The sequence below is a fragment of the Argopecten irradians genome, chromosome 2, assembly GCF_041381155.1.
Source record: "Argopecten irradians isolate NY chromosome 2, Ai_NY, whole genome shotgun sequence".
NCBI classification, from domain to species: domain Eukaryota; kingdom Metazoa; phylum Mollusca; class Bivalvia; order Pectinida; family Pectinidae; genus Argopecten; species Argopecten irradians.
In genome coordinates, this window is record NC_091135.1 from 47,235,523 (window position 1) to 47,261,388 (window position 25,866).

Sequence of the window (25,866 nt, forward strand, 5' to 3'; positions counted from 1 at the left end):
ATTAAAACCTCTAAACCCTCTATTTTTGTCCTATCCCCATTCCTACCTCGATGGCTGTGTCGTCCTGCATCCTCTTCATCCTGTCAATCTCATCATTAAGTGCCATGATGGTGGTCTTGTGATCAAGGTTCTCCTTCTGTCCATCGTTGTTCTGATTTCTTGTCATTTCCAGCTCCTCGCGTACAAGGTCCATATCCTGCTGGATGCGTTTGACATCCTGTTCGTGGGTACTCCGGGCGATCTGGAGTTCTGACTTCAGCTGTTCAATTGTCCGCAGGTGGTTTTTCATCTGTAGAGGTTTAGAAACAGAAATTACATACCGCCCTTTATCATGTTAACATCACATACCAAACTACAGTTCTCTTCACCTACATCCTAATTATTATTCCAATGTTAGTTTTAAATTATCTACTGGCTTTGTTAAACTACATAACATGATTATTACTTTGTCCAGTAATTGTCTCTTGACAGACCAATTCAAATAAATATATAGCAAGGTAATACATTATAACTAATTTTCTCTCTCTAATGACCTTAAAAACTGTTAGTATCCATACAGAATATGTTGTTTTAGTATATAATTATAGTGTTTAAGGATAACACAATTTAACATGTATCAGGAAATGAAGAAAATGGATTTATTATCTCCTATAAGGAGATTTTTGATGTCAGAATTTGATCATAATAAATACATGTAATTAATTTGAGAAAAGAAGTTAAAAAATTTTGTTGACCAGTCAAACAGAAATAGAAACAAATAGATTTTTAAACTGAGGAAATTGCAAAATAAAGAAACAAAACCAGCACCAATTTCGAAAATGAATGAAAATTAAAGAATTCTGAACTCAATGTTTTCTATAGATTGTGGCACATAGGTAGGCTACAAGGGATGTAAATGTCAAAATTAATATCTCTTAATTAACTTTTAACTAACAAACTTATATATAACAACTCTGTAACGAACACAGGTATACTTATACTGGGCACACCTCAGGCCTACATGGCTGACAAAATATACATTAATATTATAAAACACAGATATGGTAATAAATATTAGGTAAAGCTGAAATATAATGGGATGTCAATCAGTGTTATTTATTATCACTTGGAATCTGTATGCTATTTAACATCAAAATGTCAGAAAGATTACACAGGACAGCAAAAAAACAAAAAAAAATCTTGATGCTGTGATGTTCTTCATGAAAAAGACGCAATTGAAATATTTTCTATGTTTGTAATGGTAGACTATATTTCAACACAGCTTTGTGTCTACATATTTGTGAGATTACATGAGCAATATAAACCTCCAGCTTTAGCCTCTGTCAATATCACTTCTTTACTGTATTTTCTCTCCATTAATTACCATAATCAATTGCTATAATTGTATAATATATCAATTTGTTAAGTACTGTTTGATGAACTAGCATACAGATTCCTGTTACAGTTGTTACTTAATATGGAGAAGATTAAATAGATATGAATCTGGTATAGCTAAGCTCACTGTGGCAGGTCCATACCTGCACTTACCTTTAGATCTCTCTACAGGAACAAAAAAAATACATTTTACAGGACTTATATAACGAGAACTTCACAAGATGGTAAAAAAAGTCATTTTTTTCTCTATAACTATAACTGCCCATGTATTTTAAATCTTCTAGGAGAAATATTAAACAAAACATAAGAGTTTAATTGGACTTGAGTATCAGATACAATTTGACACCCTTCCCCACCTTTCTCAATTTCTGGAAATGGTGCAATACACGTAAACAACAATTTTTATTGTCATTCATCTTGTTAAGATTAAGTGACTGACAATGATTCTAGTCCTGTCACTCCTCCACCAAAGCCTGGGTTATCTACCTTTACCCACCAAACTATGTACAGATTTATATATAAGCATTAAACGTCCCGTTGGGTACATGTATCATTACCGCGGCTCCATTTTGTCCTCTCTGACTCTATAGGGGAAAGCTATCATTACTACAAGTCTACAGGTCCCTAACCTTCTAACATGCTCTACAATATCATTACCTTCAACTCAGACAAGATCAGGGGAGACAATTCAGGAATGTGATGCCAATATTGACAAATTCTTTGATAAATTCTCAAAAGTTTTTGTACAATATGAGGTTAATTGGTTTTCTACTTAAAACTACTAACTAATAGATACAAAATAACAGCTTTTGTTTCATGATGAAAGTTCTAATTAAATTATAAAATTTCTGAAATGTGATGGAGCTAAACTTGAACCTGGCCATGTGATGAGAATGTTTTATCACCATAAACGATCTGATACAGTACATTAGACCTGTACTGTTGTGAGTTGGTCGTACACAGATCAAAGTCTACAGTATGTTGATTTACTGAGGCCTTGTGTTTTATATGTTTCCAGTGTAATACAGATAAATATCGAGAATTGTCTCCCTTGGTCTGATCTTTTGTCTTCCTAGGTGGTGTCTTTCAAAATCAAAATAGATTTTCAGTTAATTTGTGAAAATTCACGAAGGTAATCTCTGTAATACTATCACAGTATAGATATTTTTTGTCATTAAGCTATTTTGTCTAATAATTCATTTTCAAGCATGATTTCAGTATTATTCAAATCAAACAAATTTCACAAACACACCATATTATGTTATGTAAAAAACATTGCATGTGCATCAATTCCTAAATAAAAACAGATTTTACACCAGGATCAGTCTGGAGTCATAGACAATTCTTACCTCTTGTAACGAAATTTCATGGTCATGTTGCAATTTTTGAATTGACTTTTCATCATTCGAAATCTGAAAAAGAATGAAAAATGAAATATCAAATCTAACTCAAAGAATCCATTTCCACAGAATGAAACATTTCAATTATTTGGATATTATATCTTTATAAAGAACACTAATGATGCCAACTCAACATTTATATTTGCTACATTCTTCCTTTAAGACACTCTAGTAACACCTAAACATAATCTGAAGTGTTTTTACCCAATGTTGTCACATTCCCTACAGGTATCTTTATACTGCTCTCTGTATATTCATCTATAAAACATTTTTCTCTGTTTCCAATTAATATGTTTTTTATACGCTACCTTTTTTTCATCTTCTTCACACTTGGCATTGAGGTCTCGTATTTCCTGTTGTAATTGCTTCACACGACCATTCAGACGAATCACCTCATCTTCACGAATATTTAGCTGTAAATGTCAATATAAAAGGTAATCTCTTTCTTTATTCACAGGTGTACTTTAACTTAAGTTTTCATTTCACCTTTAACAGGTTGGTACTAACTATCATTTTGATGGTACATCAATAAAATTTCAATTTATTTGAGAATAGACAATTATTTTGAATACAATAACACTGACGACTGATTTGAATTCATTCTGCTTGAAGTTCTATCAACAGCGAAGATAAGTTACTAAATAAAACAGCCTCCTGTGATGTGATGTTTAAGGATGGTTGGAAAGATGGTTTTGGGAGGCTGTGGTATGTTAGTGTTGTGTCTCCTTGTGATAGTGTTTTGGGAGGCTGTAATATATTTGTGTTGTTTCTCCTTGTGATAGTGTGTTTTGGGAGGCTGTAGTATATGTGTTGTGTCTCCTTGTGATAGTGTCTTTTGGGAGGCTGTAGTATATGTGTTGTGTCTCCTTGTGATAGTGTCTTTTGGGAGGCTGTAGTATATGTGTTGTGTCTCCTTGTGATAGTGTATTTTGGGAGGATGTAGTATATTAGTGTTATGTCTCCTTGTAATAGTGTGTTTTGGGAGGATGTAGTATATTTGTCTTGTGTCTCCTTGTGATAGTGGAAACTATTGCCTACTTTTGAGTGCTACCTCACAGAAGTATACCTACCTCTTCCATACATCCCTGGTACTTCTCCTGTGTAGTATCTAGCTCACCCTGAACCTTGAGGATTACCTGGTCCCGGTGGGCAACCTGTAAATGTCAAATTTATTTTTTGTTATAATAGCTCTTTTCAATATTATACTGTACTTCTTGTAACAAATAACATTTCAAAGTCTAACATTAATCATGAATTTGAAAAATTCTCACTTTTCCTTTTCCATCCTGATATATGAACAAAAAATTTCTTTTCCTTTCTCAATTTTGTTGGAATTGTTTGAATGGCCTTCTAAGCTGCCAACTCCATCACCTATTTGAGCTATCCTTTGTAAGCTCCCTCTCTTACCTCTTTCTCACATGACCTTTATAATCCTCTTACCTCTTTCTGACATGTCCTGTGTTTCTCCTGTGAGATGGTCAGATCAAGCTCCAGCTGATGAAGCTGTTCCTGTAGCTGACCAACCTCCTCAGACGTCTGCTGTCCGTTCTGGTTGAGGTGAGAGTTCTCATTCTTCAAACTTTCAATATCATCCTCAGCCTTCATCAACTGTAACACAATATAATCCATGAATTGAGTTCTTTTATTGCATAATAGTAACTTTTAATGATATATTAATTTTATTTTACAGAATTTCACAATATAGCTCTAATTAATGTTGCCCTCACCTCGTTATAACAAGCACTGTATTGAGACTGGGATTCCATTAGGTCTTCCTGTAGGGTTTTTATAGTCTCATCTCGACGTCTCACCTACAAATTAATACAGCATTCATCACATTCAAAATTACATTTTCACACAATATATTGAAAATACAATGCATTTAAATCAGGATATTGCAATGATGAAATATTTAAGAATTTTTTCACTGTTTTATAATTGAGTTTTCCTAACCATGCACAGATGTTAATTACAGAATTTCAGAAGTGAATATCAAATTCTGAGAATTTGATTTTATAAATGTAATTTAGAAAAAGGACTTTGTGTAAATGTATAAAGTGTACTACTAAAATACTGGGAATTTAAAACATTTAAGGTTGATCAGTTACACCTACCTCCTGCTCTGTGAGTTTGCGACTCTTGTCGAGGTCGACATGACACTGAGTGAGAGCTTCCTGTAGTTTTTTGATGGTGTCGGACTGTTTGTTCACCTCTCCTAACTTCTCCTGGTGTTTACCCTTCAGACGACCTATCTCCGAGTTCAGCTTCTGGATCGTATCATCCCTAATATGGACCTGGATACACAAAGAAGGAATTGGCATTTAGGAAATAATTACTGAGGTTCATAAAAAAACATGGAGTATATGAAGTTTCTTCAGGACAATTTTTCTGACACTGATAAATTAAACATTTTCTGGGACTAATTATTTTTTATTTTCAGATTTATAATCTTAATCTATGAATGGTGATTTTGGTTTTATTAGTTCAATATCCTATTAACAGCCACGATCATTCAAGGACGTGCCACGTTATTGGTGGAGCTGAGCAGAATACTCAGCCCAAAGATTATTATGATAATATGTTGGGACATCTTAATAACTCAGACACTGCAGTCCTGAGGAAGCCTGTGGTGTATCCATTATCAGTACTAAATCCTATAACATTGTATACCATTTGAGGCTCCTCACCTTACTCATGGTCTCCTTCTGTTGTTTCTGTAGACTTGTCAGATCTGCCTTCAGATTCACCAACAGTTCCTCCTTTGTACTTATCTGTATCAGGAAGGAAACATGTCATACATTTAAAATTTGTTTCTTTTTATTGAGATACCACTGTAAAATTTAACACATTGTACAGGGCATCAAAGAAAAGCTGTTTTCATGCTTTTCTGTTTTTAATTTTTTTTTTAACCATTTGTCTCCCTTCTATGCTTTTCTGTTTTTAATTTTTTTTTAACCATTTGTCTCCCTTCTATCTTGTTTCCTAGTACAAAATGTAGTACTTAATAGTACTACTTTTCAAAATCAATATATTGCTGCCCCTTGATAAGCTGTCCCGATACTTACATTGTGTTGTTGTTTATCACTCTGTGACTTCAGAGACGATAGTTCTAATACAGAGGATTCCGCTTATTTGAATAAGACATTTTCCAGAAGAAAATATTTGATTAATAGTAGTATTCGATTAGGCGAAGATGGCGTTTTGCACCTCCGTTTGACCCCCTACCCACATACATGTGAACAGGCAATATTGTTTCCTTCACGTGATCAATACATAAATTATTTACACTTAAAACGAACAACAAGTTATTATTTTTGAAATTATAAATCAATTTTAATTGTTTGATAACAAAACAATGTTCGAACATTTAGATTCTTGTTTGTGTTAGATCGATCCGTGAATAAGTTTGGGGTAAAAGTCTGCATAACGATCGATAACAATAACTAAACATGATTGTGTCTGAAAAATATTTACATATCAATTCTGAAACTAAATAAAGAACAAATTTACGTACATTTGCCATGGCAAAATGATCATACGATTGTGATTAAACTTCAAAGGGCCGATCAACTTGCAGTGTTGTTTTGGCACATGTGTATGTATTAGAAAATGGCGGCTGGTGATGAAGCCATGTGTTAACTGGGCTTAAATATGTTTTGAGAATTCTTCTGATATTGTTGATTGATGTGGCGAACTAGCTTAATAATAGTTCATAAAATAATGCATATTCAAGCAGCAATGAAACAACGTAACAAGTATTTTTTGTATCCATATTACACATACGAAACTTGCGATAGTCATTACACACCGACTTTGCATGCTTCAATATCTTGTTCAACGAGACGATTGATACACACATGCCTGGCGTAGACAAAAGAGTCTGGTTGAACAAGACTACCCATGAATGGCAGTTGTAGTCAGGAAGCATGGTTTCTCCGACCGATCGCGAACTAAGGTACGTTACGTTAATAAATAAACATATATGAAAGTGCAAATGCTTTAATTAGATGTTTGAGTGATGATACTAAAGTAAGAATCTATTGCTGCTGATGCAAATCGTATTAGCGTCGAATACTTTTGCAGATTCGTGCATAAAATATCAAGCCATACGATAACGTTAATCTTTCACCATACTGATTTCTAGTAAAAACGAAGTATCTTGAAATATATATTGGCAAATTTTACTGAAAATACATTGTAGAATTGAAAATTATTATATTTTAATTTTAGAATTTCCAAGATACTTTATTCGAATAAGCGGAGGTCAAGTAAAAGTTTATTCAAATACACAGATTTGAAAAACAAAGATAAAGAAGGAAAAAATCGGGACCGCAGAATTTTATACAAAGAACCGAAATATTTGAATAACCGATATTCGATTAAGTGGAGTCCTCTGTACTTACATTGTGCTGTTGTTTATCACTCTGTGACTGTAGAGACGATAGTTCTAAGTTTATTTCCCGTACACGGTCCTCAAGGCGATTCACATCTTCCTGATACTGGGTGTTGCGGCGCTTCACGTCGTTCAGGTTAGACTCAAGGTTACTTATAGTGCCCTTCTTTGTGTCATTCTGTACCAACATTGACAATATAAAGTATCATAATAATCTACAATAAAAAATATAGATTATCCTTCAAGTATTATTGCACTTTAATATTCTATACATATTTATCAAATGGAGATAAGCATTGGAGCAGATATGCATCAATACCATTTCTGGACATTGTTAATAACTTTAATCAAATGTAAAGAACCTGCGTAATAATAGACCCTGATAAAATAATCCCATTGGAAAGACGACTACAATAGACAGACTTACGTCTGATTGTGATGTGCGTAGCTGCATTTTAAGTTGATCCACTTCACGGTCCAACTGGTTTACCTATAAATGTAGAAATTGTGATTGCATTACCACATTGTTAATGAACACAGATGTCACTCATCAAATGTGAAATCAGACCAAAGAACTGCAATATATGGTGCTGAAAATCTATAGATATATATCAGTTTACACAAAACTTTGACTATGTGGCGACACCATAGAATATATTAACAATATTGCAGACAACAGAAAAATATACAATTTTTTGGAGATTTATTTTTAACCCCTGATATACTTACTACAAAGAATGAGGGGAGATAACTCACCTTTTCCTCATATTTACTGTTTCGCTCCTGCATGGTGATGGTCTCCATTTTCAGGCGCTTGATGGTTTCTTCTCTTCGTTTTACCTGTCAACATATTACAAATGACATTAACATTTTGTAGATAATCAAAATTATACTTTTACCAATAAATATTAAAATACTGAAAATAAATTAATAAAACAAACACTTACTTCGAGCCTTTCCATGAGTTTAGCACAGGCCATAGTTCTAGTTGTTTTAAATAGTAAACAAACAATTCTCTAGTGTTGATAATGTAAAAACCTCCCAATTGTTAATCCTCTCGAAGCATGAACATTTCTCAGCCAAATGTAGATTTCGAATACAAATTTCCAGCCATATTGATAAGAGAATGTAATTTTCCAAACACAAGTCTTTAAATCCTGGTGTGCTATGTGTACTTGAGTAACTTTCTAAAATATTATGTTGAGCTTAAAAACACCAAGTAATCCAGAAATCTAAATAGGTAAATCACAAATGTGCCTAATGTGACACAGAGTAGCCAGGGTGTATAGTCTACAATGTACTGACTTGTACAGGTGAGTGTGTACCTGACAGCACAAGGCCACTTAACGAGCTTGTCTATTGTTTAATATATGAATGGGTGGTATTAGCATACCCACTCTGTCCCATAAGGTAAAGGAACAGTTAGATTAAAAACATATGGACCTATTTTGGTTGTAAAGGAGAGTTTACTGACATTTTGTTTATAACTTTTTAATATTAAAGTATTGAAATATAAACATACATATATGTTAAGGTCAGTGTACAACAATTTGAATAGTCCAGATAAGTGATCTGTATATGTTGTACAACAATTTGAATAGTCCAGATAAGTGATCTGTATATGTTGAACAACAATTTGAATAGTCCAGATAAGTGATCTGTATATGTTGAACAAAAATTTGAATAGTCCAGATAAGTGATCTGTATATGTTGAACAACAATTTGAATAGTCCAGATAAGTGATCTGTATATGTTGAACAACAATTTGAATAGTCCAGATAAGTGATCTGTATATGTTGAACAACAATTTGAATAGTCCAGATAAGTGATCTGTATATGTTGTACAACAATTTGAATAGTCCAGATAAGTGATCTGTATATGTTGAACAACAATTTGAATAGTCCAGATAAGTGATCTGTATATGTTGAACAACAATTTGAATAGTCCAGATAAGTGATCTGTATATGTTGTACAACAATTTGAATAGTCCAGATAAGTGATCTGTATATGTTGAACAACAATTTGAATAGTCCAGATAAGTGATCTGTATATGTTGAACAACAATTTGAATAGTCCAGATAAGTGATCTGTATATGTTGTACAACAATTTGAATAGTCCAGATAAGTGATCTGTATATGTTGTACAACAATTTGAATAGTCCAGATAAGTGATCTGTATATGTTGTACAACAATTTGAATAGTCCAGATAAGTGATCTGTATATGTTGAACAACAATTTGAATAGTCCAGATAAGTGATCTGTATATGTTGAACAACAATTTGAATAGTCCAGATAAGTGATCTGTATATGTTGAACAACAATATGAATAGTCCAGACAAGTGTTCTGTATATGGTGAACAACAATTTGAATAGTCCAGATAAGTGATCTGTATATGTTGAAATAGATACAACTAAAAACTTTATAATAATACTTAATTTATAAACACTGTTTCCTTCCTTTTGTTAGAAGTCCAATAATAAAAATAAAAAAATAGATAAAGAGAAAGCAAACATAAAACTAGCAAAATTTCATATAATTTCCAAAGCAACTGTTTTTATTTTTATTTTCAATTGTACAAAACAGACTTTTGAATAAAAGGATGTGTAGTAAAATAATGTTATATCTCTCAAAGAAATCTTTTATTAAAAGCTGTGTTGGAATTGTCTCCCTTACCTCTGAGTTGAGCACGTCTTGTTCACTCTGTGCATTGATAGCGAAGGCCTGTATACGAGCCTCCAGACGTCCATTTTCCTCCACAGACTCGCGGTACTGGGCCTTTACTTGGGCGAGGTCCTGCTCCAACTGCTGAATACTGATGTCACGTCTCGAAACCTACCACCAAAATAATGCCAGTAATTACTATAGATCAAAGACTCTTCGTTCTAAACACTTATCTAATATGTTGCTGGTTATACATATTTCACAAAATTCATTAGACAAGAAGTATTTTAAACTACATGTATTTAAAGTTAAGCTAGATTAACTTCATTCGCAGAAGAATAATGTGACAAGGAGACTATAAAATGAAAACCTAAACTGATTGGTTTACAATAATATCACTGCTCCTAAATCAATTTAACTAACGAGTGAGTAAAGTAAATATATATTATTTGTAGGTAAGTAAGAGAATGATTATCATACACATTAGTACTTACAGTATCCTCAGCTTTACATCTCTCCTGATCTACATTAAGAAGGTCGACATCAAACTTCTGTAAGGCTAGATCCTTCCTCCCCATTTCTGCTTCCATGTCCTTGATACGAGCATTCAGACTGGCTATCTGTTCCTCTCGAGACAGTAACTAAAAATCAGAAAACAGTAACATATCAGAGTGGAAAGAAACCTCGTCATTAAATAATCTTACAGTAAAATCATCAACCATTTAAGCTTTAAGAAAAAACACCTTTTAAGGTCTCAAATTGTTGTTCAACATAATGTGACATGTGTATAAAGACCACTTGGCCACAGAAATCTTTTTTACCTTCCCATCTGTGAAATTTTTATATACGGTTTTGACTGAAAGTTGATATTATCAGTATCTTTGATATCTAGATATCTTATTAAGGGTTACCCAGATCTAACTGGAATTGAGAATCTCTAATCTGATAGTTCTGCATGGACATTTTTTTATGTTGAATTTTTGGACAATGTATCAACCTTGACCTTTCTGACCTAAATGTAACTGACATGTTAATTAGTGGATGTATACTGTACCTGTGAGGTGGTCTGGGAGAGCTTCTCGTGAAGGATGTTAACTTCAGCCTTTAGTCGATGGATTTCCTCCTCTTTATCAGCCACTTCTGACTTGAAATAGGTTTCATGTTGACTAGCGGTCAAGTTACGCTCCTGAACCTCTGTCTGTAGGCGGTCAATCTGCACAACAACAAATAAACTCCATCATTATCTGTACATTAGTTAGTACATAAGCTAAGTACACTACAATAATGCTAAATGATTGATAGGTTGACTGTAACCTATATACTGACCTCCCGACACTGGGCGCTGTAGCGGCTGTGAGATTGCTGGAGGTCCTGGTCCATAGCTTCCATCTTTCTCTGGAAGTCTTGACCCTAGTGATCAGAATAAAAAAAATTTTTTAAATCAATCTCAAAAATATATTTAAAATTTCTACTGAAGAATATAATAGATTTTGAATGACAATTTACAATAAGGCTTATGGACTGGGTCTGTGTGACCTACAAACTGACCAAAGTCTGTATCTATGACCTACTACTTTGACCTTATTCCTGGTCTGTTTGACCTATATACTGACCCTAGAATGATATGGTTTTACTTATATTCTCACTATGACCTATTTATTGACCCTGGACTAGGCCTGTGTGACCTATATATACTTAGCCTGGATTGATACAGTTTACCATTTATTCTGACCTATCTATTGACCCTGGACTGGGTCTATATGACCTTTATACTGACCCTGGATTGATACTGTTTGACCTCATCCCGAAGTTGTTTGATGACATCCCCCCTGTGTTGAGCTGTGGACAATGCTTCCCGTAGTTTGTCATCAATTTCACGGTTTTCATTCCTCAACTTCACTATGGTATCATGATGGTCTGCCACCTAGAATATTCCAGTGTAGATATTCATGTAAACATCTAATTTCTCATATACTTCAATGTTTGAAACAGAAGCTTCAAACTACAGTAGGCTGTGTTAGTTTAACCGGTCAACTTAAATCATTTATAGTCGATGTTATGTGTGCTAGGAGTATAACAGAGGACAACAAAATTGTGAATCAGAAAAAGATTGTGAAAATTGTGAAAGTAGTGATATTATTAATAATTGTTTCTCCTTAAAACCAAAACAGACAAAGTGACAAAAGCACACAATTAAAATGCAACAAAACATATTTAAAAGTTAAATCAAAGTTGTAAAAAAAGAACATTTAAACCAAAACCCTCTTGTTTTTGTCAATGCATGCTGACATTATTATTACAAATTAACAGGCAATATTAATTGTTACCTGTCTATTGTCACAGTTTATATACCTGTATACAGGTAAAATCAGTTAGTTGTCTTTGTTAATTATTTAGTACACGTATTATGTTATGTTAAATGTTAGGTGTTGTGTCTGATATTCTACAAAAAAAAGTTCTCACCGAGAGAACATGCTACCAATCCTCATTTTCACCAACTTAAATTTTTTTTTTCTCTTCCATTTTCAGATTTTTCTGTTATATACTCTCAATCCCCAACTCTCGGTGACTCAAATCTCTACCATACCATTTCCTCTGTACCCTTTCCCATTCATTTTGTCCAACTGTCTCAGTAACACAGTTGACCTGTTTGATACCACTGGCTGTCCTGATTAAGGACATTTGTTAGACTAGCATTCTATATGCATTAAGTTTGTTATCAGTGTAAAATGCATGGAAAATGAAATTAAAACATTAAACTAGTACTACACTAAACAAGACTATAAGAGTGACTGGACCAATTGTAGTGCCTTTATTGTATTATCAGAGAGATAGTTGATACAGTCCTAGTTATTTCAAGGTGAGAGCTAGTTTAAACAGAGGGTTAGTCATGCTACTGCTCAATTGTATAATTATAAGGTATTGTTTGTAAATCACAAATATTTAGTAACATCTCAAAAGGATGCAAATAGAAATGTTAAGTCATTCAAAATACATACAGGTTTGAAATTATGAAAATCTGTATTATGTAGATATATAATCATGGTCATTCCTTTAGATAGAAGTAATGCACAATGTTGAGTACCCCTACACACTTGGGAAGGAGATCATGATAGACATTAAACTGATATTTCATAATGATCAAATCATACAGCAACAACACATGACCACTAGCATCAATATTTTATACATAAATAGTAATTATTGCTAAAATGATATTCTTAAATTAAATCCAGCAGAGATTGATAAAATGACATAATTATGACTAAATGATTACTAATCTACCTATCCCTTTCAGTGTTTTTCCAAAATTTGTGACAGTTAGATTTGTTGATTGCATGATTTTATAAAACTTTTGAAAAGCAATGTTCCTTACTTCTTCAAAAGTTATCTCCCTTCTTTCAGACACTTAAAATTTCAAACAACTGTTTGGAAAAACACTGCTTTATTTTGAATTAATCATTAGTGATTCCCCTAAACCCTCCAAAAACACGTTTTAGATATATGTCTCTGCTGTGTGTTGATCAGGTTAATCCAATTCCAATAGACCACTCACAATCCAACCAGACCTAATTCTAACGCCATCCTCCTTCCCATGTGACCAGACTGTACCTCAGAATATGATATAGACTATTCACAGTAATACACCCAATAACAGTACATCATCCACAGATTGTCATATCTTCACTAGCAAATAAAGAGTTATCTACCTTTGTAATATTTTGTATTTTTAAAATGTGGAATTATCAATCCTCGCAATTTCTGTATTATTTTGAATATAGTTATCTAACATAATTTTATTGAAATGTTTAGTTATCAACCTTTGATATTTTTTGAAGATGTAGTTATTTACCCTAGGTATTTTTGGAATATATAGTTATCTGCATTGGGAGCATATATTAATAGAAAGTTTATTTCTTATATTTTTAATGATTTTTTCCCTCAAAAACTAATTATTTTACTATCATTACCTGCTCACATAGAGCATTTTAAAGTACACTGACAATCTCTGAAGATCAGAAGGTATGTGTTTATTGGGTGATTACGGTATAAATATAGCATCAAGATTTGTGTACTGGCAAGCATTAATACCTATATAGACACTTACATAGTAGGTACCTCTGTAATTACTTAACTTTGAAAGAGACACAAAAACACATTAGACAAATTACTCAAAAAAAGAAAATATTAAACACAAGTATTGCAGCAAGTAATAGCCAAAATTTAGGGATTAAGAAGCGCAAGAAATTTTAGACATAAACATGGTATTTCAACACATTAATTTTGACTTGAGATTTTAAATCAGATGGATATAAGATGGTTTCAGTTGCAAGGCATTGTATAAAGTGTTGTTCAAAAATGGTTTTCTTTCCAATATACAGAAATGTATTATGATTATACGCTTATAGGTCAGAACATTTCTTTTCAAATAGGTCATTTTCATTTTCCACATTATGCAGGGTTTTAATTTGATGCGAGGTCATGATCAGTTGTGTAACAATATCGTGACACATATTCTATCAACAAAAATGACTAGGGAGAGATAGTGCACTCCACTGGCGTCCATTTTGGGTTTATTTGAAGATTTAGATTTCTAGCTGTTACGTTGCAGACTGTAAAGCAATGATATAATGATAAGACACTTGTAGAATACTTACTTCTGAGGTGAGAGCGTCCCTAGTATCCTTAGAGGCACCTTGTAACTTCTGTAAAGTGGCTGTCAACTTCTGAACCTGTAAAGGGAAGTAACTCTGTATGAATTTCCCATCCATTCAAAGATAGCAAGCCATAATCTGTTGAGGTACAGTTGTTAGTGCCAAGACAAGCAGGGGATAGGGAGTTTACAGAAGATATATATCCATCACCAGGATGACAAACTGACAGTTAACTTATACAAAAATGAGGGAAATAACAAGGGTAATTAACTTACAAACTTAATTAATTTTACACTAATAATTAAGGGGAGACAATCGACAATAAATAAAACAACAATTATATACAGCAGGTATTCACTTATAAGTAGAGGGATGTAAAGCTGAAACACACCATTTTAACATAGCTTATACATTGGCAGGAATTTTACACAGCTATGATAAATTAGCCCTTATTATAATATCTGTGAATATGGAGACATCAAACATCATGTATATTGAAAAGAAATGGTTTGTATATGTATACATTTATAAATAAGTTAAAAAAAAGCAACAAAATACTTATCAACAAAAGAGATAAATATTATTCAAACACGACACCACAATTGGATTATAATAATACAATTTTAATATATTTGAAATATTAGAAGGTGAGAGGCATGCATTGGTATAATGGAGTAACATGGGTGTGTTAGCTGTATCAATACACACAGATGTGGTCGATCCTGCTATAGATACTTAGAGATTCCTCTCTCAGTAGCTATCATGGTATAAAAGGGAGCTTCCCTTATAACTTGGCTGAATAATTCATGTGAGGTACGTATCATGCAGCTGAAAGGCAAGCTTATTGGAAGAAAAAGTTTCGGCTCAAACAATAATTCCATCAGAATTAGATTTTCCAGTAAGCAATGGAGCACATGCGCAGACTCTTTAAAGATTTAAGAATTCCATGTAAATGTATGATTTCTTTATGACAAACACAGGCCGCTAAGATCAAAATGTTTTGAAACATAACTAATCAACCAATATTAGTAAACAAAAATTATTATTAAACGAATTGAAAAAAAAAATCCAATCACATAGTCACACAAGCCCACAACTGTTATCAGAGAAGACATCATCAAAATTAAAAATGTTATTTCCACCATTTTCCATCACATCAAATAAAGCAACCTGTTAAAGAAAATAACATCAGTATCCCTTGTCCAGTTTTAAGTATTTATTTACATCCACATCCAGCTGCCATTCCAAGCATTTTGTAACCGGGTTACCATTCCAAGGTCTCTAACACTAATCACTAAGCATTATCAGTTGATCAATACTGCAACATCTAACATGTTTCATAAAACAAGAGGCCCATGGGCCTTAACGGTCATCTGACTCATTGCACAAAACAACAAAGTCACAGTATAAAGTATTGTTTAACGATTAATATAAACAATACAAGGAACTCCTTAGTTGAATATGTAAGTTTCTGAAATAGATAAATGTCATTCGTTGAACAAACTTGGTAGCCCTTCATCCATATATGGTTGTAACCCATTTACGGATTCTAAAGCCAAATTTCAGCAAAGCTTCCAATTTGGACATCCGCCATACTATCCCCATGGGTCTTAGCTCGGTCCTTTATAAAATATGATTGTCCTCACCTAAAGTTCCCCTTCAGAATCAATTAAAACCCCTATAGACCAATTTTCCTTGAGATTGGAGACCGAAATCTGAAAACAGGAAGTGGGCCAGCTAAATTTAAGAAAATTTGCCCTTTTGGGGCCCCACACCTCAGCCCCTAGGGGTCGGACCAGACTCATATATATAAAATACGATTGTCCTTCCCCAATGATGTTTCACACCAAATATGGATGAAATCCATCAAAGGATGAAGGACTAGTAGGATTTTAAAGCTTAAATTAAGAAAATTTCCCCTTTTTAGGCCCCGTCCCTCTGCCCCTAGGGGTCGGACCAGGCTCATTTATATAAAATATGATTGTCCTTCCCCAATGATGTTTCACACCAAATATGGATGAAATCCATCCAAGGATGAAGAAGGAGTAGGATCTAGCTTAAATTAAGAAAATTTGACCTTTTGGAGCCCCGCCCCTCTGCCCATAGTGGTCGGATCTATTTCATTTATATAAAATATGATTGTCCTTCCCCACTGATATTTCACACCAAATGTGGATGAAATCCATTCAAGGATGAAGGAGGAGTAGGATTTTAAAGCTTAAATTAAGAAAATTTCCCCTTTTGGAGCCCCGCCCCTCTGCCCCTAGGGGTCGGACCAGGCTCATTTATATGAAATATGATTGTCCTTCCCCAATGATGTTACACACCAAATATGGATGAAATCCATTCAAGGATGAAGGAGAAGTAGGATTTTAAAGCTTAAATTAAGAAAATTTCCTCTTTTGGAGCCACACCCCTCTGCCCCTAGGGGTCACCAGGCTCATTTATATAAAATATGATTGTCCTTCCCCAACGATGTTTCACACCAAATATGGATGAAATCCATCCAAGGATGAAGGAGAAGTAGGATTTTAAAGCTAAAATTAAGAAAATTTGCCTTTTCGGGGCCCCACCCCTCAGCCCCTAGGGTTCGGACCAGGCTCATTTATATAAAATATGATTGTCCTTCCCCCAATGATATTTTACACCAAATATAGATGAAATCCATTCAAGGATGAAGGAGGAGTAGGATTTTAAAGCTAAAATTAAGAAAATTTGCCCTTTTTTGGGCCCCATCCCTCAGCCCCTAGGGGTCGGACCAGGCTCATTTATATAAAATATGAATGTTCTTCCCTAATGATATTTCACACCAAATAATGGATGAAATCCATCCAAGGATGAAAGAGGAGTAGGATTTTAAAGCTTAAATTAAGAAAATTTGCCCTTTTGGGGCCCCACCCCTCAGCCTCTAGGGGTCGGACAAGGCTCATTTATATAAAATATGATTGTCCATCCCCAATGATGTTACACACCAAATATGGATGAAATCCATCCAAGGATGAAGGAGGAGTAGGATTTTAAAGCTAAAATTAAGAAAATTTGCCCTTTTGGGGCCCCACCCCTCAGCCCCAAGGGGTCGGACCAGGCTCATTTATATAAAATATGATTGTCCTTCCCCAACGATGTTTTACACCAAATTTAGATGAAATCCATTCAAGGATGAAGGAGGAGTAGGATTTTTAAAGCTTAAATTAAGAAAATTTGCCCTTTTTTGGGCCCCCATCCCTCAGCCCCTAGGGGTCGGACCAGACTCATTTATATAAAATATGAATGTCCTTCCCCAATGATGTTTCACACCAAATATGGATGAAATCCATCCAAGGATGAAAGAGGAGTAGGATTTTAAAGCTTAAATTAAGAAAATTTGCTCTTTTGGGGCCCCACCCCTCAGCCCCTAGGGGTCGGACAAGGCTCATTTATATAAAATATGATTGTCCATCCCCAATGATGTTTCACACCAAATATGGATGAAATCCATTCAAGGATGAAGGAGGAGTAGGATTTTAAAGCTAAAATTAAGAAAATTTGCCCTTTTGGGGCCCCACCCCTCAGCCCCAAGGGGTTGGACCAGGCTCATTTATATAAAATATGATTGTCCTTCCCCAATGATGTTTCACACCAAATACGGATGTAATCCGCTCTAGGGTTAAGGAGGAGTAGGCTTTTGTATAAATAGTCTTACGCACGACGCACGACGCACGGCGCACGGCGGACGGCGCACGGCGCACGGCGGACGGCGCACGACGACGGACGAAACATGATGACAATAGGTCATCCTGACCTTCGGTCAGATGACCTAAAAAAGCACAACACAAACATGCCCGGATATGTCAAAACTCAGACTTCTGCGTTTTTTCAAAGTCATCAAAATCATTTGTTTACATAATAGAATCAATTCGAACATCATTAAGGAATTCTTGCAGCTTGTGCATTTTTAACCAATGAATTATTTTTCATTTTTTCAATAATTTTTTGTTGCCTCTGGCAGAAAAAACCTGATAACTTCCAGGTACTTTAAGTAAGTTGATTTCAGGCCTTACAATACAGAAGTCTCAGTATAACTATATAAGTGGAATATTAAATAAATGAATTAAAGCACATGACAATGAGTCCACATAGAATTTGGAGTAAGACACTCCCGCCAGTGGAGTCATGAAGCAACAGGGGGTAGCTATACCGTCCACATTGCCCTCTAACCTGAGCAACAGATTCTGAGTTCTCTGCACGAATCATCTGCATCTCCCCCTCGGCCCTGGCCAGCTTGGAGATGTAGGTTTTCACCTGTATCACAAAGTCACTCAAACGTAAACACAACACAAAGGGGTACAACACCATAAGGGAGATAACTCTTAACATTCCAAAACTAAAGCCATGATGCAAGAAAAAAACATGCATATTTAAATATTAGGTAGGCCTGCCCGATGAATCTTTACAAATTGAGGATATTTTGTCAATTATGAATTTGTAAAAATATTCCATATTATCCATTTGGAATTACATTTGTTTCATAAATAAAATAATACTTCACTGATTGAAAAATAAGGACAAAATCATATTAAAGCAAAAATAAAATCTTCAAAAACATAAAACTTAATCTAAAAGATCAAGCTTATTTTAAACAAAAACAAAAACAAAAAGTGAAAATAATCCCAAACAAAAATAAACAGCTACAATAATTAAACCGCCACCATCTTACATAAAACCAAGACATCAACAGGCATACAACATACACTGCATCTAGAGCAGTAAATCAACATCAAGTGTGATACATCAAACCCATAACAAATACAAAATATACATCCTGTAAGATAAGTAGGTCTATTTACCATTTCTAAATTGTATAAAAACTGTAATTTTCTGCATAAAACTAGTTTACCTTTTCATTATTTCAAGCCTTAATGGGATCAACGCAATTATACATTCCTCATGAAAATAGTAAAATTTGGAATTATATCAGATATGGATTAATAGAATCTTACATGGGTCTGTGAAGTGGACAGGGATATCTCAACCCGAGTGAAAGATTTTGGCCGGTCAACCCGAGGCTTACCGAGGGCTGACGGCCAAAATCTTTCATGAGGGTTGAGATATCCCTGTCCACTTCACAGACCCATGTAAGATTCTTTTTCTCCCATACTTAGTAGAAAAAAATGATGAAATATCCAGCCTTTTCATCGCGCCATGATCACAGGAACGTAGTTATGCGTCAAAATTGATGACGTCATCTACAATGCGCGCCACAGTTACGCCGCATGTATTGATGATGTCACGTTATTGTCTAGCGCATGTGAGCTGTCTTACATCCCCCTGTGTAAGATAGAGTTATCTTTTCTCTAGCAACTGCAGGATATCCCTGTGAAGTATGGGAGAAAAGTCTATTAATTAAAAAAAATAAAAAAAATCTGCCTTTTTTAAAGAAAAAACCCAAAGCAATTTAAACCATAACATGTAATCTGTTTGAGCTTTCTTATGCAAAAAAATACATTAACAATATAAGTATAACTGCTATGATAAACAGTTGAGATTTGGTACAGCTGATCTCAAACCATCAGGATGTCCAATTTGTTTACAAACTGAACACCAGCACCCATCCATATTCTTTTGTGTTCGTTTTGGCCAAATATGTAAATGATTTTCAACTGCTCATCATATCATGAATATGAGTACTGTTTTAATGACAAATTATAATCTACAATCATAAATATACATGTATAAACCCTTAAATAAAGTGTAATATATCATTCATAATTTCCTAAAATCTATATCATAGCGGGATTACGTATACAAAACTTATAAGTAAATCTAAAATACACCCACTGTAAAATAGCAAAACTAAATTTAACATGGAAAAATTTGAAAAAGTATAAGCATAAAAAAAATAGGTACAGTAACATACAACAAAATTTTGTACTGTGTTCCCCCCCCCCCCACAAAAAAAAAAAAAAAAAATAAAAATAATTGTACATCTAAAATTGAACATAATGCAAATAATGATTGAAAATAATAAATCAAACGATCCTCTTATTAATACTTTTTTTGTGATATCAATACTTCAAAATTTTGTGAAAAAAACCCCGGTTAACACGTGAACATAAAAACTGAAAGCAAGACTCGAAAAGTTGAATTAGAAGATTTCGGTGAAGCATATATAGTATAGAATAAATATCAGTAAATATTCAGGCCACCAGGTGGCAGCACCATCTACAGCAGTGAGACAGAAGCAGGTTAATACACGCTAACTGTGACCATACACAGAGAATCTACCTGGGCTAACGACTCCGCGTGCTGTGAGCGCAGAGTTTGTAATTCGGCGTCCTGTCTGGCTAGCTTGGTTACATTAGTAGTGGCCTGGGGAACAAACGTTCTGTATAGGTTAGGGCAGGCAGTTACAGTATAGATGTCGTCCTTGTATTATTAGTCAATAGTTGAGATAGGGTTTTATAATAGAAAACATGATAGGGTTTTATAATAGAAAACATGATAGGGTTTTATAATAGAAAACATGATAGGGTTTTATAATAGAAAACATGATAGGGTTTTATAATAGAAAACATGATAGGGTTTTATAATAGAAAACATGATAGGGTTTTATAACAGAAAACATGATAGGGTTTTATAATAGAAAGACTGTTAATTATGTATAGAGACACTCTTCATTTCAAGCTATGAAATCATTAGATAAATGAGCACAGAGTGTTGAAAGTACTTATCAATGGAAGGAACATATAGGATCAGTCATTAACAAGAGATCCCAGAGGGATCTTGGCACCCACCAAAGAAGGATCTATGTCTGACAATGGAAAGAGGGATCTTTCCTCTGCATTTCAAACTTCAATTTCAAACATACTACATATAAAATTTGAGACAGATTACTTCAGTATTTTCTGAGAAATTTTTGTAACAAACTACAACTATCAAAATACAAGATAAGATGGTGGCCTGTTGGCCATCTTTTAAGTCGATCGGTCCCAAATAGCAATATGCACAACTAGGGCCCTAACCTACATACGAAATTTGAGAACTATCAATTCAGTTCTTTCTAAGAAATAGCGATAACAAACTTTAACTCTCAAAATCAAAGATGGCTGCTTGGCGGCCATCTTGTCGACTGATCGAGCCCAAATCGCAATATGCACAACAAGGGCCGAAGGGGAACCTACATATGAATTTGAGAAAGTTCCATTCTGTACTTTCTGAGAAATAGCGATAACAAACTTAAACTATCAAAATCAAAGATGGCTGCTTGGCGGCCATCTTGTCAACCGATCGGGCCCAAATTGCAATATGCACAACAAGGGCCGAAGGGGAACCTATATATGAATTTGAGAAAGATCCATTCTGTATTTCTGAGGAATAGCGATAACAAACTTTAACTGTCAAATTCCAAGATGGCTGCCTGGCGGCATTATCCCAAAACCCAATATGCATAACTAGGGTCTTAGGGAAACCTACATATGAAATTTGAGAATGATCCCTTCAGTATTTTCTGAGAAATAGAGGTAAAAAACTATCAAAATCCAAGATGGCTGCCAGTTGGCCGTCTTGTTGACCAATCGGTGCCAAAGTGCCATATGCACAACCAGGGACCTAGGGGTACCTACATATGACATTTCAGACAAATCCCTTCAGGTATTCCCAGAAATAACAGGAACAAACTTCAAAAACTAAAATCTCAGATGGTGGCTGGTCAGCCTAATTGTTGACCAATCAGTCCCAAAATGCAATATGCACAACTAAGGCCCTCAGGGAACCTACACATGAAATTTGAGACCTATCCCGTCTGTACACTATGAGAAATAGTGGTAAAAAAACTTCAAACACCAAAACCCAAAATGGCGGTAAGTTGGCCATCTTGTTTTTAAATCAGTCTGAAAATAAAGCATGTCACTCCTAGGGCCCTAGGAGAGCCTACATACCTATTAAATTTGAAACAGATCCTTTCTAAGAAATAGTGGTGACAAACATCAATAAACAAAATCCAAGATGGCTGCCAAGCAGACATATCTTTTTCCCCATCAGACTGAAATCAGCATGACACTCCTAGGGCCCTGGGGATCCTACATGTGAAATTTGATAAATATCCGAGCAGTTGTTCTCAAGAAATAGCAGTAACATGCATTGTTTATGGATGGACACCGGACAACAGATGACAGCAAAAAGGCGATTTGAATAGCCCACCATCATCACACCATCTGATGATGGTGGGTTAATAAAGTTGAAAATTAAAGCTTATTATTGTTTCATGGATTATTTGAGAGCATACTTAATTAACCTCAGGTCTAATTCCAGTCATAAAATTCAGATGCACAGTCATGTTGATAAGATTTATTGTAATTTTTGTGGACAATGTGTTCAGTTTAAGAGGTCATACACATAAGTCATCAATATGTCTCAATGTCTTATCATATTTTGTTTGCAGCTGAAACGGTAAAAACTGTGCCCGTATTCAGGACCAGTAAATTTGTAAAATTAATGAAAACACCTGCAACAAAATTATCAGCAATGACTATATTGCTTATTTATTGAAAGCTAATGAAAATCAATAGAACACTTAATCAATTTATTAAAGTTTAGAAAATCACACCTTCAAAAATGTGTTATTTTTTTACATAAAATAATAAAAATAGAGAACACTAAAAATAGTCTATACAATTGTGAGGACACAGGCAAATTGCAATGTAAAAATGGGCATTAAAATTGAAAACAAACTTTAAAATCAAGAACGATATACAAAGTTATTTTGTGAAAAAAAAAAAAAAAAAAAGGTAAAAATGAATTATTATCAACTACAAGTAGCAATCTAAGTCTAAATGTTTGAGAGTTTCCTTTGATATAAGAAAGTTTAGTATGAAGTATACTTACATCAGATTTAGAATCATCAGCCTGTTTCTTCACAGAAGCGAGCTCTTCCTCCACGACCTTGTTTCTGGCCTCCAGTCTGTGTAACTGTGGAAGGAAGCACAGGGATGGTAAAATACACCACAGGAAAATGGCTCAAGTAAAATCACAAAATATTGTAAGTATGATAGAACGACAACAATTATAGATTGAAGAAGCTACAAAGAAGATTATAAAAAATTCCTCACTTGACAAACATACCACATAAATAGATGCATATCACACCCATGTCCTTATATAATACTGCTTCCTCTTATAAAAATAAATACATGAGAATATTTTTTCTCAAATTAAGCAAAGACCATGATAAAACTCTCTTATCTTAGTATTCCAGATAATTTTGAAAAGTTGGATCAAGACTTAATGTTCAAAATCTTCAGCAGAAATTATATGTATACAGTAGGTGTCTAATCTCCTTCTGATATATACTTTTACCACAGGAACTTTTAGTTACAAGATGATATTAATACATTACAAGATTATATATACTTCATAAAAAGTCTAGCTCTATAAAGTACTATATAATAGTTTGACACACACAGCCATGTAAATCTCAAAGGGAAACTGTTACTATACAAAAGCATGCTTGATATTACAATTTTATTTAGAAAAAAAACTTTAATATAGAATTGGAGAAATTATTTGTAAGCTTTGCAATAACTAATAAAGAAAATAACTCTTTTGGTTTTCTCATATTTTCATATTCTTTGGACAAGCTCTAATACATGCCAGGACATAAGAATATGACCAGGACACTAGAATAAAATTAGAAAAGAGAAAACCAATCCAGAGAATCACAACAAAAGCATGTCACACTTGTTGCCATGGTTACCTCATCAGTGGAGCGCTTGTTCTTGTCTTCAATCTGGATCAAATTGTTAGTCTGCTTGTCCAACTAAAACACGAGGCAAACACAAAACTCGAGTTACATGTCACACACACTAGCAGCTTCTACTTAATATTATATATACAGGGAAGTACTGGGTGTAGCAAGTGGATTTATAGCCAACATTAAGGGAGATAAGTCTAATACTCATTCACATATTTTGAAGGGAGATAATTTTAACATGTCTTTACATTCAAAGTATTGTGATGATGAATTAATAAACAATATCTAGCTGAAAAAATAATTAACACAAAAGTTTTGTTACTTTCAAAATGTCAAGCTTCATAAGTACGAAGTTTACTTAGACAGGTTCTAGCTATAAAAGTTTATTTACTGGCGTATCACTAAAGCGGAGCTGTTAGTTATGTAAATTTAAATCCAATGAAAACATATCTTCCCAATACACATGTCACAAAAATACAAATAAAATATACTTCATTCAACTACATTGACTGACACAAGGTTATATGATATTATGCTTTACAGACAAGTTACAAAGAAAATAATTTTACCTCACTAACGGCTGCATCACGTTTCTCCTGGAGTGTTAAGACATCTCGGCGAAGTTTCTGGATCGTCTCATCACGGCGGGCTAACTCTGATTTGAGGACCTCGTGGTGGTCCTTGGTAGACACCTGGCTGTCACGAAGTCGCTCCTGGAGGACCCCAATCTATATACAACAGAGAAAAGGAAAATAGTTATTGTATATTATACTCTCTGTCTGTGTTATCTATCATTACTGTTGGTATTTACGCAATTATCAATGGGCAAAACACTGAATATTATAAAATATTTATTCATTGCTAGAATGTTATCATAAAATAAAACTATGTACCTTTAGGTAGCTCTGACTACAAGGACTAAGGATATTTTATGAATTTTATTTAATCTCACCTCATCCATGGATTTCTTCCTCTGTTCTCGCAGCTCTTGTAAGTCGATTTCCTGGTTCCGGAGTTTCCTCTCATAATGTCCAATCTACAGAAAGGAAAAGAGACATTTATTCACATTTAGTAATACACACAAAATATAGGTCATCAAAATAGGTCAAGGTCATTTACAGTGATTACATGTGTCAACATAATCTTTTAATTAAATATATAACTTTACTAATGTTACTGACTCCTAACTTCATTCACCTCATGATTCAAAAATAAACTGTTCAAGCCTTAATTTATTAATAGACAATATGTAGATCTACAGTCCTATCAATGTGTATAGTTTGAGGATATGTCAGCCATATTTAATATCCAAAACTACACGGTAAATCACATTCCTTTGATTTCTTGTGTTGCTCTGAAAAACTACAAGTACAGGTTGGTCATTATCAAGGTCTTCAGATGTTTTTAGAGTTTTGAATATAATGGATGGATCGCTTTCATGTAAAGCTGATCGAATTCCAGCATCATTGTATACATGTTTCAATGGTAACCGAAGCCTGAGTTTAGTATTACCACTTTAATCTAAGATCATATTTAGGTACTGGGTTATTAGAGCTTAAAACCTAAAATCAGCCAGCAAGGAACATTTCAATTCAATATATTTGAATGTTTAAATTGCCATGTGCTGCTTCTGTACCCAAAACAAGGATTTAT

At 34.2% G+C, this 25,866-nt stretch overlaps 1 protein-coding gene across 1 annotated transcript in view; it reads right to left on the reverse strand.

The window, feature by feature from the left end:
- The window catches only part of LOC138315733 (uncharacterized), an 86,690-nt gene that overhangs the window by 32,414 nt on the left and 28,410 nt on the right, over positions 1-25,866 (reverse strand). The window contains 24 exon segments of the mRNA XM_069256977.1: positions 47-289; positions 2,724-2,786; positions 3,083-3,187; positions 3,845-3,928; positions 4,215-4,382; positions 4,502-4,585; positions 4,889-5,068; positions 5,462-5,545; positions 7,178-7,345; positions 7,595-7,657; positions 7,924-8,007; positions 9,844-10,002; positions 10,326-10,472; positions 10,886-11,044; positions 11,158-11,241; positions 11,609-11,755; positions 13,940-13,966; positions 14,490-14,564; positions 18,684-18,767; positions 20,751-20,834; positions 23,349-23,432; positions 24,217-24,279; positions 24,783-24,941; positions 25,166-25,249. Of these exon segments, the coding sequence (XP_069113078.1) occupies positions 47-289; positions 2,724-2,786; positions 3,083-3,187; positions 3,845-3,928; positions 4,215-4,382; positions 4,502-4,585; positions 4,889-5,068; positions 5,462-5,545; positions 7,178-7,345; positions 7,595-7,657; positions 7,924-8,007; positions 9,844-10,002; positions 10,326-10,472; positions 10,886-11,044; positions 11,158-11,241; positions 11,609-11,755; positions 13,940-13,966; positions 14,490-14,564; positions 18,684-18,767; positions 20,751-20,834; positions 23,349-23,432; positions 24,217-24,279; positions 24,783-24,941; positions 25,166-25,249 (2,682 nt within the window).